This window comes from Dipodomys spectabilis, unplaced genomic scaffold, assembly GCF_019054845.1.
Source record: "Dipodomys spectabilis isolate Male_0828 unplaced genomic scaffold, ASM1905484v1 ptg000138l, whole genome shotgun sequence".
In the NCBI taxonomy this organism is placed as follows: domain Eukaryota; kingdom Metazoa; phylum Chordata; class Mammalia; order Rodentia; family Heteromyidae; genus Dipodomys; species Dipodomys spectabilis.
In genome coordinates this window covers 4,562,335-4,579,130 of record NW_024870815.1, presented here as the reverse complement: position 1 = coordinate 4,579,130, position 16,796 = coordinate 4,562,335, and the positions used below count along the sequence as shown (strand labels likewise).

The window sequence follows — 16,796 nt, the reverse complement described above, 5'->3', positions numbered from 1 at the left end:
GTTGTTTAAGTGTTAACCTTTTAGCTTTGCTTTATGTGACCACAGAGCCTTCCTGAGTGTTCTTTGTGTCATGAGGCTTGCTTTACTGCTTCATCATTCATCTTAAGCCAATTTTAAGAGTCTCATGTGAAAACCAAAGCAATCTAGAACCGGCCGCTGAGTGATTGTGTCTATGTAAAGCCATATCAAAGCAAAGACTCTGTCATAGTCATAGCATAAGATTGTGTATTCTCAAAGCTACCACTACCTCTGCTCTTCCCCTTTCCCAGAAAATGCCAAACAAAATTAGCCAACATATTAGAAGTGATTGTTACAATCAATGGGTGATTGTTTAGTTACATTAGAAAACACCTTCTAATTCACCACTTTTCAGATTTACTATAGGCTTTCTGACAAATCATTTTTACATTTCAATATTTTATAAATTCTGGCAGATAAATTTCAGAAAGACTACATGGTAAGATAACAGATTTAGAAAACAACAATAGAACCATAAAGTGCAGATTCTTTCTTAATTGTGAATCGCCTCAAAGTGATTACCCAAAGCCATGATAATATATGTCATTACACTGATAATACCCAACTCAGTGCCTGGCTCAATAAATGTTGATTTCCCTGTCTATCCTTCCACTATTATTTTCATTTTTAAAAAATGAACAGAATTACAATGTGCATGGCTGAAGCAATTTTCTTGAAGACTTTTGCTGCCAAAAGATGTATCTTCATAAATTTACAATCTGACTTCTCTAAAAACTATTTCCCTTATTGCTTTGAGCCATTAAAATATTACGCTATTATTATGGGAAATATCAGCCATTTATCAAAAATAATCTTGATTTTAAAACTATTTCTATATGTTATTCTTTATAAATGTCTACTTTTTTCTTTGTAACCTTGAACCATTACAGAAAATTACTGTTGTCCAATTGGTTCTCTTCCAGTTCTTCATTCTGTAAATCTTTGGTTATTGTACCTTGTGCTTCCTGTTTCCCATAATATATTTATTTCCTTTCATCTATGGGAAAAATATGGACAGATAAGTCCTTGTCATTGCTCTCAGAGATTATGTATGCTAATTGCTATCACACGACTTCGACTTCATTTTCACTGCATGCCAAAAACAATGCTTGCCAAACAAAACCTTAGACCTCCCAGTATATGGTGGTCATTCTATTTCTATTTTGTATCATTGCAAATACTCAGCTCAGTGCCTGGTTCAATAAATGTTTCTTTCCCTTGCCTATCATCAATCTATTTTCATGGGAGGCGGGGGGCAGGAATAGTGTGTGGCAGAATTTTCTTGAAGATGTTTTACTGCTAAAGGATCTATAATCAAGAAATTGTCTCCATACGTTTGGGCCAAAATAGCTTTTTCATATTTGTCCTCATCTCACTATAGACTGAAGGTCAAAATGTCTTTCCTTTACCTGTCCCTGTCCTGTGAGAGGCTGCTAAAATAAGGTGATATGGAACTAGATACAAGGGGAACAAATAAGAAAAATCATTTGAATACTAAGAAAAAACAAACTCTCAAAAACGGAATCCCTTTCAACAAGATGACTTGTTAATACCAGCAACATCCTTTCTGACAAAATTTATCATATCAAGTGTAAGTTGAAATCTTTTAAAAGGCTCTACATCTAGAAGCCATCTAGTGTTCATGTTTATGTTACAAAATTATGTGTGGGTTGCTTTACAACCTCTTCTCTGCCACCCCTTAATTTTCTAGTGCAGTGTCTAATTATAGAATGAGCAAGCCTTTCTCATGTATCAAGGGCTCAAACATGGCTTCAGGCAAAGAATCACTGACTCTGCCTTTAACTCTTATTATTCTTATCCCCGTTCCCCACTCCCACCCCCCCAATCGTGGGGCTTGAACTCCGGGCCTCGGCGCTGTCCGCTGTCCCTCAGCTCTTCAGCTCAAGGCTAGTGCTCTACCATTTGAGCTATAGCACCACTTCCGACTTTTTCTGCTTATGTGGTGCTGAGGAATTGAACTCATGGCCTCATGCATGCAAGGCAAGCGCTCTACCACTGAGCCACCTTCCCAGCCCTCATTTGTATTTTTAAGTTACAAAATTAGAAATATATAGAAGGGAAAGGGGAGGTGGGGAAGGACCAAGGGGAACAACTGAACCTGCTGCCCCGCCCAGGGTGGAGGTGTGCACAGGGCCAAGGGGAAAAGGGAAGGGAAGGGAGAGGCTGCAAGGGGAACTAATGACGGAGATGAACTATATAGGAAGAGGGCAGGGAGGAGGTGTGGCCACAGTGATGACCTCAGAACCTGGGGGACCGCCCACTGCCCCCAGGTACGCCATTAACTGAGTTATATGGGTGCTGGGCAGGGATTGCTAAGGAAGAGGACACGGGTCCACGGAGAGAGAACAAGGGAAGGGGTCATTTTTCCTGGGCGGACCTAACACGGGGATGATGAACAAGCACACAAGAAATTAAAAATCCGATCATAAGAAAGGCAAATGAACACATCAGTTCTCAACTCTTTACCCCATTCTAACAAATAAGAAGATCCCAAGCTTTCCAGTGTCTTCCTCGGTTATTCGGTACCCTCTTCTTCCCTTTGAACTTTTTCTTCCCCGTTGTGCTTTCCTTTTCTTTAAGATCCCAAAACGCATTTCTTCATTCTGAAATAAGGATACTGGATCTAAGTAACAGGCCTTGTCCTCACAGCCATCCTGGTGCCTGGCTGGATGATAGGGCTTTTCACCCAGCTCCAAAAGTCTACAGGTGAGGGAGACCATTCGTTGGAGTGCAGGTGTCAGGTTGTTCAGCTCCAGGAAAGCTGTACGGCAGAGAATGGTCACCTCTGACTATTTCCTTAAATGGCTGATTTGCTAGCCCATGGGTATTTCCCTAAATGGTCTGCTTTGCTTGCCTGAGTATTTCCTTATATGAAAGTTTTTCCAGCCTCTGAGTTTTTCCCTATATGGTTTGCTTTTGTTGGACTTGGGTCTCCACCCCAAATATGTTGTTTTTGTCTTTAAGAGCTACATCCTGGACTGCAAGTCTTTGAAACAGGAGTCCCATATAACAATTTGTGCTATCTATTTTCTTCTGTGGATCTCCCACTGACATACTTCATTTCTCATTTCATTTCTCATCTTCTCATCTCCTTCCAACAAACCCTGAGCTTTCTCTCACACAAGTATGGCCCTCCTGTAGCAGGAAGCTCACTGGGATGAGATCCAGATGTAATTTCAAGACTAACAAAACTATTCTAAGCCCTTTGCTTTGTCTACCTGCCTCACTTTCCTCTCCTCTTTCTTCCTATTCATTCCTCTTTCCCCTTTCTTCCCCTTCTATCTCCTCACTTCTTCTGTCCCTTCCACCTTTCTCTCCCCACGTTAGGGAACTGTTGTAAGCAATGACAGGCCACTCTGGGGTTTTCCTGAGAACATTTGCAGCCACCAATCCAGGATTCCTTTTTTAGAACCTCCTCTTCTTCCCAGTCTCAAAGTCCAGTGAGTTAGTGAACAGTTGATGCCCACTGGCCTGCCTCCACTGGAATTCTCAGTGCAGTTTGCAGTCCAGGTACTGCCTGAGAAAAATGACTCTAGCCTGGACATATTTACTGAGGACCTTGAACCTGGAGACCTCCTCTCTTAGGACCCTCAGGACACATTCCTTGCTGAACTGTGAGTAGAAATCAAGGGGACATGGGTCAGCAGAGGGAAAAGTCTAGAGGCTGAGATTTGGGCGTGTGGACTTGGCTGGGGTCTTCAAGAACGGCATGTAATTCACCCAGAGCATTTAATATCCCCCTTTCACAGCCACTATACTCTCATGCTCCTTTTTGTCCCCAAATGAAATTCGTGAGTCTGCTGTAATGCAAAAAAGAAGTCAAAGGGAAGCAATGCAAAACAAAGTGTTAAACTCAGTATCTGGATGCCCTGGTATCACTTTTCAAAGACATAAAATATGCTCACAAATTTCTACCAGGCCCATGGGAAATAGGATCCTCACACTCCCATTACTTTCACAAACAGACTTAGAGATGTGCAAAGGTTTTCTCCAAGCCAGGCCTAGATCCAGGAACTCCTCCAGGAACTTCTCCATAGAAGGCACAAGACACAAAAGGAGCAAACAGGCCAGGCACACACTGGTAGCTTCCTGAACTATGTCCTAGGTACAGGACATTGATCTTGTTTCCCTAAAACCCCACCTCTACCTGATTGATTTCCTTCCTACAAACAGAAGTTTAATCAGCTGTCCATCTTCAAATCTGTGGGTCATAGTGGAAGTTTACGCACTGCAGGCTTTACACAAGTGTAGAGGCCTCTTTTCCATTCGCCATCGTGGTCGTCTGTCTTCATATTTGGCTTAACTTTCCTTTTTCTCTCTCCTCCATTCCTCTCCTATTTACCATTTCCTCCATTCCTTCCACTGAATGCTACGAAATTCAATGGATGTTTGATTAAGAGATAACATGAAAGAAAAATATACATTAGCAATACATGAAAAAGAACAAATCAAAGAAGGCAACAGAAAATAAAATAGATTGTGGTCCAGGAAATGACTATATTTTAAGTGGCATCACAATCCTTCCTACTGTAATATCTATATCTATATATAATAAAGTATTACTATATATAAACTATTTATCCTAGCCTTTGTTTTGGGGGTAGTAGGGATTGAACTCAGGGCTTTACCATTGCTAAGCAAGTACTCTACACTGGAGCTATGCCTTTTTACATTGGTTACTTCCCAGACAGCATTTTGCTTTATGCCTGGGCTGGTTTGGGGTATGGACCTGTTACTTGTGCTTCCTCATATTGCTGAAGATGATAGGTGCTCACCAATCATTGTGCTTTCTCCATTTCTGGGATAACAGATGCATGCCACAACACAGGGCTGAGATGGAGTATTGGATGCGATTGGTTTTTGCTCAGGCTGGGCCTTGAACTGTAAATTCCCTATCTCCACCTCTCAAGTAGCTAGGATTGCAGGATTGAGCCACTAGGTCTGGCTCAGCTTTGCCTATCTTGATATGTACAACAATCTCAACTATAGCTGTAGATAAAATTATAGATGAAATTTGTTTTTAGTATAAAGGGTGGGAACTATTTTAATGATTCCTTCTTTCTTTTTTTAAAATTTATTGATTGTTATTGTAGAGGTGATGTACAGAGGGCTTACAGGGGTTACTTAAGTGAGATAAAGAGTACATTTCTTTTTGAACAATGCCACCCCTTCCCTCACTCTCTCCCAGGTTTTCCCTTCCATCCCCATCCAGGAGTTGTATGGTTCATTTTCAACATAGTGTCTAATGAGTACCACTACTGCCTTTGTTCACCCTTTTTCCACCATTTCTGTGTCTCCCCTTATCTCCTCAAAGACAGATAAATGAACAAACAAGACAAAATGAAATGAAAACAAAAAGATCAGGAAAGAATTTTTTTTAAATCTCTTGTTTCCATTTCCCGGAGTTCATTTTGATACATATTATTTTATATGGTCAGATGCACACAGTGATTGCAACTATGTGATCCTCTCCTGAGAATATCCTTCCTTCATCTCACCATGTAAATGCCTAGAGACCTATCAAGCTTATCATGCTATGTGTGTTATTTTTTCTTTTACCATCAGTGTGTTTACTTATAGACTTACAGGCACATTCTAGTTACCACAGATGAGTATTTCATAATATATTTTATTTTAAAAGATGAGAAAACTCTTGATAAAAATTCCCTCTCAATTGAAAACTGCTTATAGATGTTAGAAAATCTTTTATCATTATAAAATAATGTCCCTGAGAACTCCCAAAGAGATACAAATGTTGGTTTCTTTCACTTAACCTACCAAATAGCTTTTCCCTTTTTCCCTAGTTAATATTATAATTTGGAGAAAAGAAAACAAAATTTAAGTGATTTCTCTGCTGCGAAACCGAGAATAAAGCAGCTGGGAAATTAAATCCATTTACCGTACTTGACATTTATTATGTGAAGGTGGTGTTCTTCAAATTGAATTTGTTTTAATTTCTTTACTTGTTCATGGGCAATGAAGGAGAAACTGGTGAACTGAATGAAAATCAGTAGGTATCATCTGCATTTAGTCAAACAAGGCAACATCAGATTAGGTACAACAATAAAAAAGAAATACAAAAACACCAACTCAGAAACACCATTAATTCACCATAAATTCAACACCATTAATTCACAACTAGGCTATCCCTTCTCCTACCCCACACCCCATACACACACAAGCACATGTGAATGACACAGTTTCCAAGAAGCCAATCAAAGCTCTACTGACCCTCAACTCACAGCATCCTTAACACATAGGCTAGTTCAAATAAAGAATAAATGCAACTATCTATATATACTTTGATTTCAATTTTTTATGGCAAATAAGGAAAACAAAACATTATCATTTATTCTTATCTATCAATTGTCATTATTATTACTATAATTTTAGGATTTTGTTTATCTAGATAGCTGGTGTAATAAGAAAGAGGTTTTCAGGTATTAAGATATGTGTTTCACTTAGTGATGAAATCTTTCTGTACTACATGTTTGTTTGATATCTGTCTCTGTTCTTTCCTCTCTTCTTCTTTTCTTCCATCTTTCTGTTAAGTAGGATTTTATGCTTATCCATTTGTTGAGTTAATCAATGAATGAATGCCTGGATGAATGAAAGAATCTGCTTCAACTGTTTAAAGTTCAGGCTTTTTATCAAGCTTTCCTGTTGTACTTACTTCCTTCTCTAGCCTACTCTCATAATTCCCAAAGCACTGGAGAAAAATAGAGTTTACAGCCTCCCCAAAGGGTAATTCAATATTCAGGTCGAAAAATAAGACTGATAGAGTAAATGGATTTTAAATTCTCAGAAATGTTGGGGTTTTTTCCTAAGTCTATCTCAAAAGACTAATGTGGAGGGACCCAGTGAAAAGCTTTAGATAAAGTGGAATTCTCAGAAAACTTAAGCTATCACATTTTTTTTGTCATTTCTGTGCATGAAAAGCTCAAAGCTACTTACTTTTTAAAGAACAAATTAATGACATTAGCGATTATTTAGGACAGAAAAGTAAATGGGACCCCTTTGAAAGAAATATATTCAGACCTGTTAGTGTCCAGCTTCATTTAGAAACCCAATTGTTCATTGAGTGTCTCAGGACCATGATTTCATAGCCACACAGAACACTGACATGATCATCCTTGCCTTCAAGCCTTCATGCTGAATAAGAAGTGACACTTCCTCAGCTCTTTCCACCTGTAAATCATCCCAATACTGACTTTAAATCTTTCAAAGCAGAGAGCATTTTTTTCCAGATATTCCTTCATTCCATGTTTCCATGCCCCAGATGGGTAAAAGTCTGTGCTGGCAGGGTGATGGTGGTAATGAATGACAGAAAAGAATGTTGGGCTCATTCTTGTTCTTCAGATACTTAACTTGATGAGCTTAAATAATTAATTTACCACTCTAGGCATATCTATCAAATGACTGTTTTGACATCCCTCCCCAAAGTTTAAAATCTTTCTTAGGTCGAAATATTTAATGATTTTTTTTTCTGACTTAGCTTTCTTCTTTCCCAATGTTCTTATGGATGACAGCCCATTGGGGCTGGGAAAGATGACTTCTGAATCTGTTTGCAGGTATTAATTCAGTATGCTGCCTGACATTTATCTAATGACATTAGCGAATGAATAGTCATCACTGAAAGAATTGTCAACAGCCATCAGTTTCACATCTGTTAAGACGCAGTGGCATCAGCCTGGGACATACACTATGATTCAGGCACTCAGCAGCTCAGAGCCTCGAAGGCACCCTGATGACAAATTGGAAGAGCTCCTGTCACATATTGGGCTGGCAAAAGTTGTGCTTCATTCAGAGGATCACAGTCCACGTGGGTTTGATCAGGATGCAGTAGAGAGGGCTGTAGTAGGAAAAGCCCTCACTTCCCCCAGCATCCTCCATGCTTCTCTGAACTATTTCGGGGGAAACTATCTTTGTTTTCTTTCATGTAAAAAAAACTTCATGATTAAGAAACCTATTTTCAAATTCAAATTTAAAAAAAAAAAAAAAAACAATTTAAGCTGTGATCTAGGGATCACAGTTCAAATCCAGCCTGGGCATATATATACTAGAGACATATCTCTAATTTACCAGGAAAAAAAAAAACTGGAAGCAGAAGTGTAGTTCAAATGGTAGAGCTCCAGCCTTGAGCACAAAAAGCCAAGGAAGAACTCAAGGCCCAGAGTTCAAGCCCTAGTCCTGTTACAGGAGGAAGGAAGGAGGAAGGAAGGAAGGGAAGAATGAAGGGAGGGAGGGAGGGAGGGAGGGAGGGAGGGAGGGAGGGAGGGAGGGAGGGAGGGAGGAAGGGAGGGAAGAAAGGGGGAAGGGGAGAAGGGGAAAGGGGAAAAGAGGAAAGGGGAAAGGGGAAAGAAAAGGGAAAAAAGAAAGGAAAAGAAAAGAAACTAAGAAACAAAATTGCCTAAGGGCCTTGGCTCAGGTAACTATAGGTGACTGTCACCCATGTCACGCTTCACTTTGGCAGGTGCCTCCCGGACTCTCACATTTAAATGCAGTTTTCATACAAAACCTAACATGCCACCATGTGACTTCTCACCCGAAAAATACCAGGTAGGACTCCGGGCTTCAGGGAAACCCCAAAAGTTGGTTCCCCTGAGGCAATCACAATTAGTTGTTTTCTCAAGAAGGACCCACAAAAGGTCCTACTAGACATGAAGCTGTCCCACCCCAGATAATCTGTCCTTTAAGTCATTGGGAACATCTGAAACCTTCCTACACCATTTACTACCTGAGTAGGAATGGTGAGCATGCATGACAGAGACTAGGCGCATAAGATGTACACACGCACTGTATGCATTGCAGGGATTTCACACGTGTGATGACCACATTTACATTTCTATTTACTTACACAATGCATAATCTGATTATCCCGAGTCTTCTACCAAAAGTCATAAAATTAGCTTTGTGCTGTCAGAATAAAATGATTAAATTCACTCTTTTTCTCTCAGACACAGAGAGGGCGGGGGGGGGGGGGAGAGAGAAGAAGAGAAACATGAGAGAAAAGTTTTATGACTGAGACCAGGGGGCTCATGAGAGAGCTCTTTCCCAGAATGCCTAAGGTTCTGGATTCAAATTCCAGCAATATTTTAAAAAATGAGGAGTACCAATTAGTTTATTTTTATTTAAAAAAAGAAACTAGAAATAACACTGGTGGCTCAAAGTGGTAGAGTACTAACCTTGAGTATAAAAGTTCAGGCACAATGCTCTGGCCCTGTGTTCAAACCCCCCAACTGACAAATAAATGAATAAATAAAACTAAAGCAACAAGAATGGCATTCATTTAGACATTTACTTCCAAAGGTTAGTTTTCATTGCTAAGATAAATTAATTCAAACCCCAAATTTTAAGCCTTCTTCCTATCTTCTCTAGAGAGGAGAAGACAAAGGATCACAAATAATGATTTTATTGAAGAAGAAGGACTAAGCCAGGTATAATGGTTCACACTTACAATACAGGCTTCTTGGGAGGTGAAAGCAGGAAGATCAGGAGTTGAAGTCTAACCTGGCCACAATTTGTGCTACTTCAACTCAGAAACAAAACACAAAGTTAATTAGTTAACTTTAAAAATGTAAAAGAAGACTGCAGTTTCTTCCAGCAAAGATATTTAGTAAATAATTCCAACTGTGAGCCCCCACAGGGAACAGGCCTGTGTACAGATTACTAGAGAGACTAGACACTCATATAGCAACCTGTGATTGAGCTTGTAGGGATCATGGAGCTAGGGAAAAGAGATTTTTAATCCTGTCTCTCTGTAGTCCCTGGCCTACAACCATGTCCTGGAGATCAAAAAGCAGCATCTTTCTCCTGTGGCAACGGCATATTTCCAGAAGCCTTTGCTGCTCCATCAAGGCCACATGGAGTGGCTCTTTGACTCAGAGGGAAACAGATACCTGGATTTCTTCTCTGGGATTGTTACTATCAGTGTTGGTCACTGCCACCCGTGAGTATCCTTGAGATTCGAGGGATTGGGGGAGGGGTGTTCACTTCACTAGAAGATATAGAAAATAATCACCTTGGTGACGCAGAACCATGTTTGGGCTCAGTGCCTAGTATGTGTGCAGAGGGACAAGGCTGCTGGCAGTGGGTAACTCTGATCTTCTGTTTATCCAGGACAGTAAATGCAGTGGCCCAAAAGCAGCTTGGCCTCCTGTGGCACACCAGTTCTGTCTTTCTCCATCCTCCAATGTATGAATATGCAGAAAAACTCGCAGCACTTCTTCCAGAGCCTCTTAAGGTATAATGCTCCCAGCCAAAGCTATAGGAGTCTCATGATCCCAAGTGGTCTGCCCAAGGAAGCAGGGAGGGGAGCAGGGAATTTAGTCTATCCTGAGCTATCTGCTAATAAATAGAATAAATAGACTCAAGCAGGGGGAAGAAATTCATGAAATGCTAGTGAAAGAAATTAATATTCACTTTTGTCCATTCTGTGTCTCTGTCTCTCCCTGGTTGCTCTTCTTACCCCATGTTTGCAGAAATTACTTCCTAGGAGCCCCAGAATGCCCAACATGGTCATTTATAACCTAAAAAGATTTTCTTCTCTTTGTTCTTATAGCTCTTCAAAAGTATTTATATATCTTCTCTTACAAATAATGGAGTCATTCCTTATCAGTTGATATAAAATGCAGTTAGGTAATAGTGCATCTGAAATGAAGGAATTTTTAAACTGAATTGAGATGTAAAGATATTGGCCAAGGTTTGCATGTAGGTATTAAATGAGTTAATACATAGGGAAGATCTAGAGTAGAACCTTGTATCTGGTTTCAGTTATTTTTAATTAAATTATCTAGAAACACCATTTCCTCTTTTATCTACAATGGGCAAAACAACTTGGAATCACTATAACTTGCAATCATATTCAGATGATCAGGGAAGAGTAATGCAGTTCCCTTGGTCCTTCCCATTCATTTATCTGGGCTGTGTTGAAATTTTGTTTGTTTGTTCATTTGATTTTTCAGCATTCATACTACACAGCAGTCAGGCAGTGACAACCCCTGGGATTGCAGCACCAGGAGTCCTGCCTGATTCCAAGCCTTCAGAATCAGGTAGAACTGGATAGGTTCAGAAGCCAAGAAACCTTATCCTCAGACACCCTCAATCAGCCAATCTCCCCATGTCAGCACCTGATAGATCAGTAAATACAGCCAATAAAAGTCCAGAACCTTGCACAGCTGTAACAACATCTAAGCCACTCATAATTATATTAGAATATATTCATTGAAGAAAAGAATAGGTTTTGCTGTGATTTTGTCATAGTTGTAAATGTACTTTTGTCTCAACTTACATTGTTTTTTTTTGCTCTCTCCTATTTCCTGCTGGTCCCTTCCTCTTCCCAACTAGTCATCCTTCTTTATTCATGATGCTTTTTTTGTGTGTTAAATCTAGATTCTACATGTGAGAGAAAGCATATTTGTTTTTTTGAGTCTAGGTTATTTTTCTCACCCTGATGAAATCCATTTCTATTCATTTTCCTGAAAATTATTATTTCATTCGTCTTTCAGTCTGGACTTGCTATCCTTGTTTTTCTCTCACTTAGTAGTTGTTCAATAAAGGGCTATAGAATTAATATAGCGGCTAGATTAGGCAACCCAGAAGATTTGACAGAGGCTGAGATGCTGTCTTTAGCCTTTCTAACAGTATGAAGTATGAAGTCACATATCTATCTTCCCCTTAGGTCATTTTTTTGGTGAACAGTGGCTCAGAAGCCAATGATTTGGCCATGATGATGGCCAGAGCACACACAAATAATTCAGACATCATTTCTTTCAGGTAACTATATCTTCTCAAATATTCAATACTTTGTAACATTGATTTGCCCTAATAATACATACTGACATCCCAATATTAAATGTACACCTTTAGATTGTAGCATGACCAAGGAGAGGTGTTTGCTCAGGGACATTTTTCCCATTTTAGATTTTAGAGTATATTTAATCAAGTGAATATGATAGATCAGGTATCCTTAGCCAAACTGGTCTTATAAACCCTAGATGGCTATATGAGCATTAAAACTAAAACTAAGAATTTTGTTCACAGCTTTTCACCTTAGTACATTTAAACAGACTCTTACAAGATTCACCGAAAAGGCAGAAATAGTGATAGTGAAAGTCAATGGTCCCCTTTCAAGCTGTCTTGGCATAATTTCTGTCGAGATTCCAAGATTCTATATGGCCTTTACTTCCTCATATGCAATACTATGCATTTCATATAAAATGCACATGTAGTGATCACAGGCCAATGGTAACACTTGCTACCAAAATATAGCAATTAAACTTTGTGGTTGACATTTTAGTGAAATAAAAAAGCCGGTATATGCATATCTAGGTAAGTTTGGTCTATATTGAGCAGTCCTGGTACTATCCTCTTGTGTTAAATCCTCATTCAAGGGTGATTGGGGGGTGGGGGAATGTTGAAATTTAATAGGATGATTTATATTAAATATGAGTGCTTAAATAAAACATTAAATATGAGTGCTTTAGATATGCCAAGTAAGGTAGTTTATGAAGGCCCATAAAGATATTTCCCTAAAAATATTGAATAGATGGCTTCATCATAGGAACAAATATTTCTCACTCAAGCTGACTACTTTGACAGCTAGCATGCGTTGGCAATGCAATTTCTGATGTGATGCTAAAAGGTGAGTCTAATTATTTTAGCATAATGGAATATGGAAGATCCTAAAGTCAGAATCCTTGGTCAAATGATATCCAAAAAGATTTTTTTTTAAATCCTTGGAAATGGTGCTGTAGATCAAGTGGTAGAGCGCTAGCCTTGAGCAAAAGAGCTCAGAGACAGTGCTCAGACCCTGAGTTCAAGCCCCATGACCAATCAAGAAAAGACAAAAAGAAAATCCTTTTATGTTGGGTGCTGGTGGCTCACAACTGTAATCATAGCTACTCAGGAGACAGATCTGAGAACCATGGTCCAAAGTCAGCCCAGGCAGAAAAGCCCATGAGATTCTTATCTCCAATTAATCACAGAAACAGCCAGAAGAAGTCTGGCTCAAGTTAGCAGAATGCTAGCCTGGAGCAAAAGAAGCTCAGAGGACAGCTCCCAGGTTTAGATTTCAAGCCCTAGGACCAGCCTCTCTCCCCGACCCCAGCTAAAAAAAAAAATCCTTTCACAATTTCAAATCTATGACATCGGTTAAGTATATTCATATGGCATAGGTTTAGAAGGGTTCTACCAAGTCTTCAGAATTGAATATTCATGTGGTTCTATTTCATATTTGGAGCCTTCATAGACTTGTGTTCTATTCAAGTCAGTTGCCAAAGGGAAATGAACTTGATCCTAACCTCCCACTGTCTTCTCTCTTCAGAGGAGCCTACCATGGCTGTAGTCCTTACACACTGGGCTTGACAAACGTAGGACTCTACAAGACAGCCCTCCCCAGTGGCATGAGTTGCCAGTCCGTGAGTTCTATAGTTATTCTCTTGTTTCTCTAAGGATTTCTGAGTATGTGGGATAATTGCTCAGATTTCCCTATATTAGAATTAGAAGCTTGTCACACTTAGAATTAGAAGCTTGTCAGGAACCACAAATCAAGTTGACTAACTTAAACTGAAGCCCTTTGGGGACAAATATTTCTTAGAAAGGCCTTTTGAGTCTGAGCAATAGTTAATGATAGAATTTCACATTTTATTTTGCTTATAAGTCCAGTCAATTACTCTAGCGGCTCTAAGAACGCTGAGTACACAGAATTTCCCTAGACTCATCCCTGCCTTCACCTCCACTCTCCCATGCTGGACCTCTCTTTTGTTCAGCATCAAAATCAGATAGTTATCCTTATTCTTTCAGATGCCCTTGTCCACCAAACCCTTGAGAAAGTTGCTTTGAGGCAAAAATTGAAATCATTTTTCTTTGTAGAGTGAGAGTGCCCATACAAGTGATTTCTAAGAAGAAATAGCTCCTTGAAGCAGATTAGGTTTTTCATCCTTAGTGAGGGAGGAGTGAAGAGGGAATCTCAATATCAAATTAAGAAGCCCTCTTGCCTTGATTGCCACCATATGCTCCCCCAAATTGACTATCTGGTGTTCATGTGTTGCCCAACTTCTTCTTTCGTCATTTGCAGACAATGTGCCCAGATGTTTTCCGTGGCCCCTGGGGCGGAAGTCACTGTCGAGATTCTCCTGTCCAAACAATTAGGAAATGCAGCTGTGCACCAGGTCCAACTGGGTGGGGGGAAGGGAGGGAGTGGAAGGTCAGGAGGGGTGAGGCATTTTGAGAAGGGTTACATTTAGAAAAATGGAGGAAGCAAATACCAACAAGGAAACAAAAAGATCGGGTGACCCCTTGTTGAATCCTACCTGTGCCTACCCTTCCTTTACCATCAGCACGCCCATCTGGGTATGGAGGGAGGGTTTCATAGACACATGCTATCAGATATTAGCCTTCAACCTAGCTATCATGTAGCTAGGTTCTTAAGTAAAGGTGGTCTATTAGTTCTCTTAACAGTAGGTCTGCTACCAATACTCCTTCAACTCTTCAATGAAATTGAAAGAGAAAGTTCACTACTGAACTCATTCTATGAAGCCATAATAACCCTCATCCCAAAACCAGGCAGGGACTCATCAAAGAAAGAGAACTATAGACCCATTTCTTTGATGAACATTGATGCAAAACTTCTCAACAAAATTTTGGCCAATCGACTTCAACAATTCATCCTGCTAGAAACTTTAAAAGAAAACAAAGTGATAAGATTATTTACCAGATCCCAATGGGAGAAAGGAGGAAGGGAAAGGAACTTGAAGAGTTGTCTGTTCAAGGTTTTGGTAGTATTTTACATCCCTGTCTGTTTTTGTTGTGTGTGCTTTGCTTGAATTGCTATTGAACCAAAGCCTGTGCTCTTACTTGGCATTTTCATTCAAGGCTGACACTCTACCACTTGAACCACACCTCCATGCCCTGTTCAAGGTCTTGGTCCAGGTGTAACGGGCACTTCTGGACCCCACTAAGTCCATCAATGGGGTATCAGATTCCCTGTCTTAATGTTCCTATCAAGATAGGAAAGGGTTGTCTTATACCACCCCATATCTTGAGTTTTAAGAAAGAAAATGCACGAAAGAGATTTTACTCTAAGTCTTTAGACAAGCATTAAAATGGCCCAGTGTTCACTTCTGCTTAAAGAAATATTATTTGCTCTTCTGGACAACAGAGTAAGAATCCACAGAAGCACCAATCCCTTGGAAGTTGAGTGTCATAAATTCTCTACCCTATCACTGAGAACAAGTATGTCTCTGGGTACACAATGCTCAGGTCAAGATAGTAAAAGTAGAACACAGCATATTTTCTTCTGTAGTCAGACAAGCTAATATCTTTAAATTGACCATCTGGCCTAATAGCTGTGGCTTTGAAATTGGGGGCTGGGTGCCCAATTTTGGCATTTCCTGAAAACATCTTGTGAGCAGCAATGCCAACCTAGAAATCTTCAAAGAAAACATATCAGCCAGGCAGCAAGAAGAAGCGAATGGAATACTTTTTCCAGTCTCCAAGCTCAAGTCACGAAGTTCTCTAGACTGCTGACATGTCCTGAAAAACTTTTAAAGGCAATCTTAAAAGAAAAACTTCTATTGAAAATCACATTTTATTTATATTCTCCATTCTTCCTCCCATGAAGGATAAGAGGCATAGAAACTTCATCATCTGCTGCTTATTTTGTCCTCAAAGTCTGCCTTAGAGTTGTCATTGCAGTACAGGGCCTTCTGAATAACTGAGCCTAAGTAATTCTAGTGGAAAGGACTGACTGACCCACTGAAAGGTCTTTAATGGAACAGGATGAGTCACCAGATTCTGAGCAAGAACACAAGATGGAAGTAAAAAAAAAAAAAATCAACCTTAAAAGGAAGAAGAATCATAGATGCCTACAAAGTCCTTAGGGATAATTGCGAAATGGAAGTAGGAGAATAAAAGAAAGAGCACTAAAGACAAGATGGCCTGGTAACTACTTGAGGAAGTTTAAAGCTATCATTCAAAGTTTCCACTTTAAAGATGAGGTAACCAGAGTTCATATGAAGGCAGCAAGAGTGCTACGAATTGATCCCAGGTCTTCCGACCAAAAAGCCGGTGCCCCCAAAATCTGCGGCCATCCTCATTCACACTGGTGTACCAGCGAGATGAATCCAAGCTGCAAGTCATCCCTGCTCTGCCAGCCATGAATAAGGAGGTACCTAACATCATGGAATCTAGATTAAACTCCCAGCACTGCCATAGCTCACTCAGGGGCAACTGTGGCTTCTTTTTTCTCCTTTGTGAAAGAGAGATAGCAATCTCTATGCCTCTTCCTTCTCACAGCACTTATGAGAGGAGGGAGCTGAAATTTAACTTTGCATTTGACTTGCTAGGTATGTGTATTGTGGGGGGGAGCAGGGGGGAGTAATCAAGAACTACATCTGCTTGATGCCCCTCACATTCCTTAGTCTATCTGCACAGCCACAGGCACATTTTAATAGACTGAAGCACTCAGAGATGGTTAACTCTTGAATAGACAGTCATAGAAAACACCTTCTTGAATAGGAATCCAATTGCTCAGGAAATAAGAGCAAGAATTCCATGACTACTCTATGTCCCCATCTCTCTGCATCTTCTCTGCCTCCTCCTTCTTTGAAATCTTCTCTTCTTTGGTCCATCTTGAAAATAACCGGAAACTTGCTAAACATATCCTAATCAGTTGTCTTTGTTTTAGCTGAAGTCAAATGTTTCCTTAACTCTTATTACCATCAAGCAATAAGATGGCTATCATACATTTGAACAAT

At 39.8% G+C, this 16,796-nt stretch overlaps 1 protein-coding gene across 1 annotated transcript in view; it reads left to right on the top strand.

Moving 5' to 3' along the window:
* Positions 1–3,497: 3,497 nt before the first annotated feature.
* The window catches only part of Agxt2 (alanine--glyoxylate aminotransferase 2), a 37,004-nt gene continuing 23,705 nt past the window's right edge, over positions 3,498–16,796 (top strand). Inside the window, exons 1-7 of the mRNA XM_042690608.1 lie at positions 3,498–3,653; positions 8,513–8,598; positions 9,804–9,988; positions 10,159–10,282; positions 11,720–11,814; positions 13,364–13,457; positions 14,117–14,210. Coding sequence (XP_042546542.1) covers positions 3,566–3,653; positions 8,513–8,598; positions 9,804–9,988; positions 10,159–10,282; positions 11,720–11,814; positions 13,364–13,457; positions 14,117–14,210 — 766 coding nt within the window. The 5' untranslated portion in view covers positions 3,498–3,565. The remainder of the gene's footprint in view (positions 3,654–8,512; positions 8,599–9,803; positions 9,989–10,158; positions 10,283–11,719; positions 11,815–13,363; positions 13,458–14,116; positions 14,211–16,796) is intronic.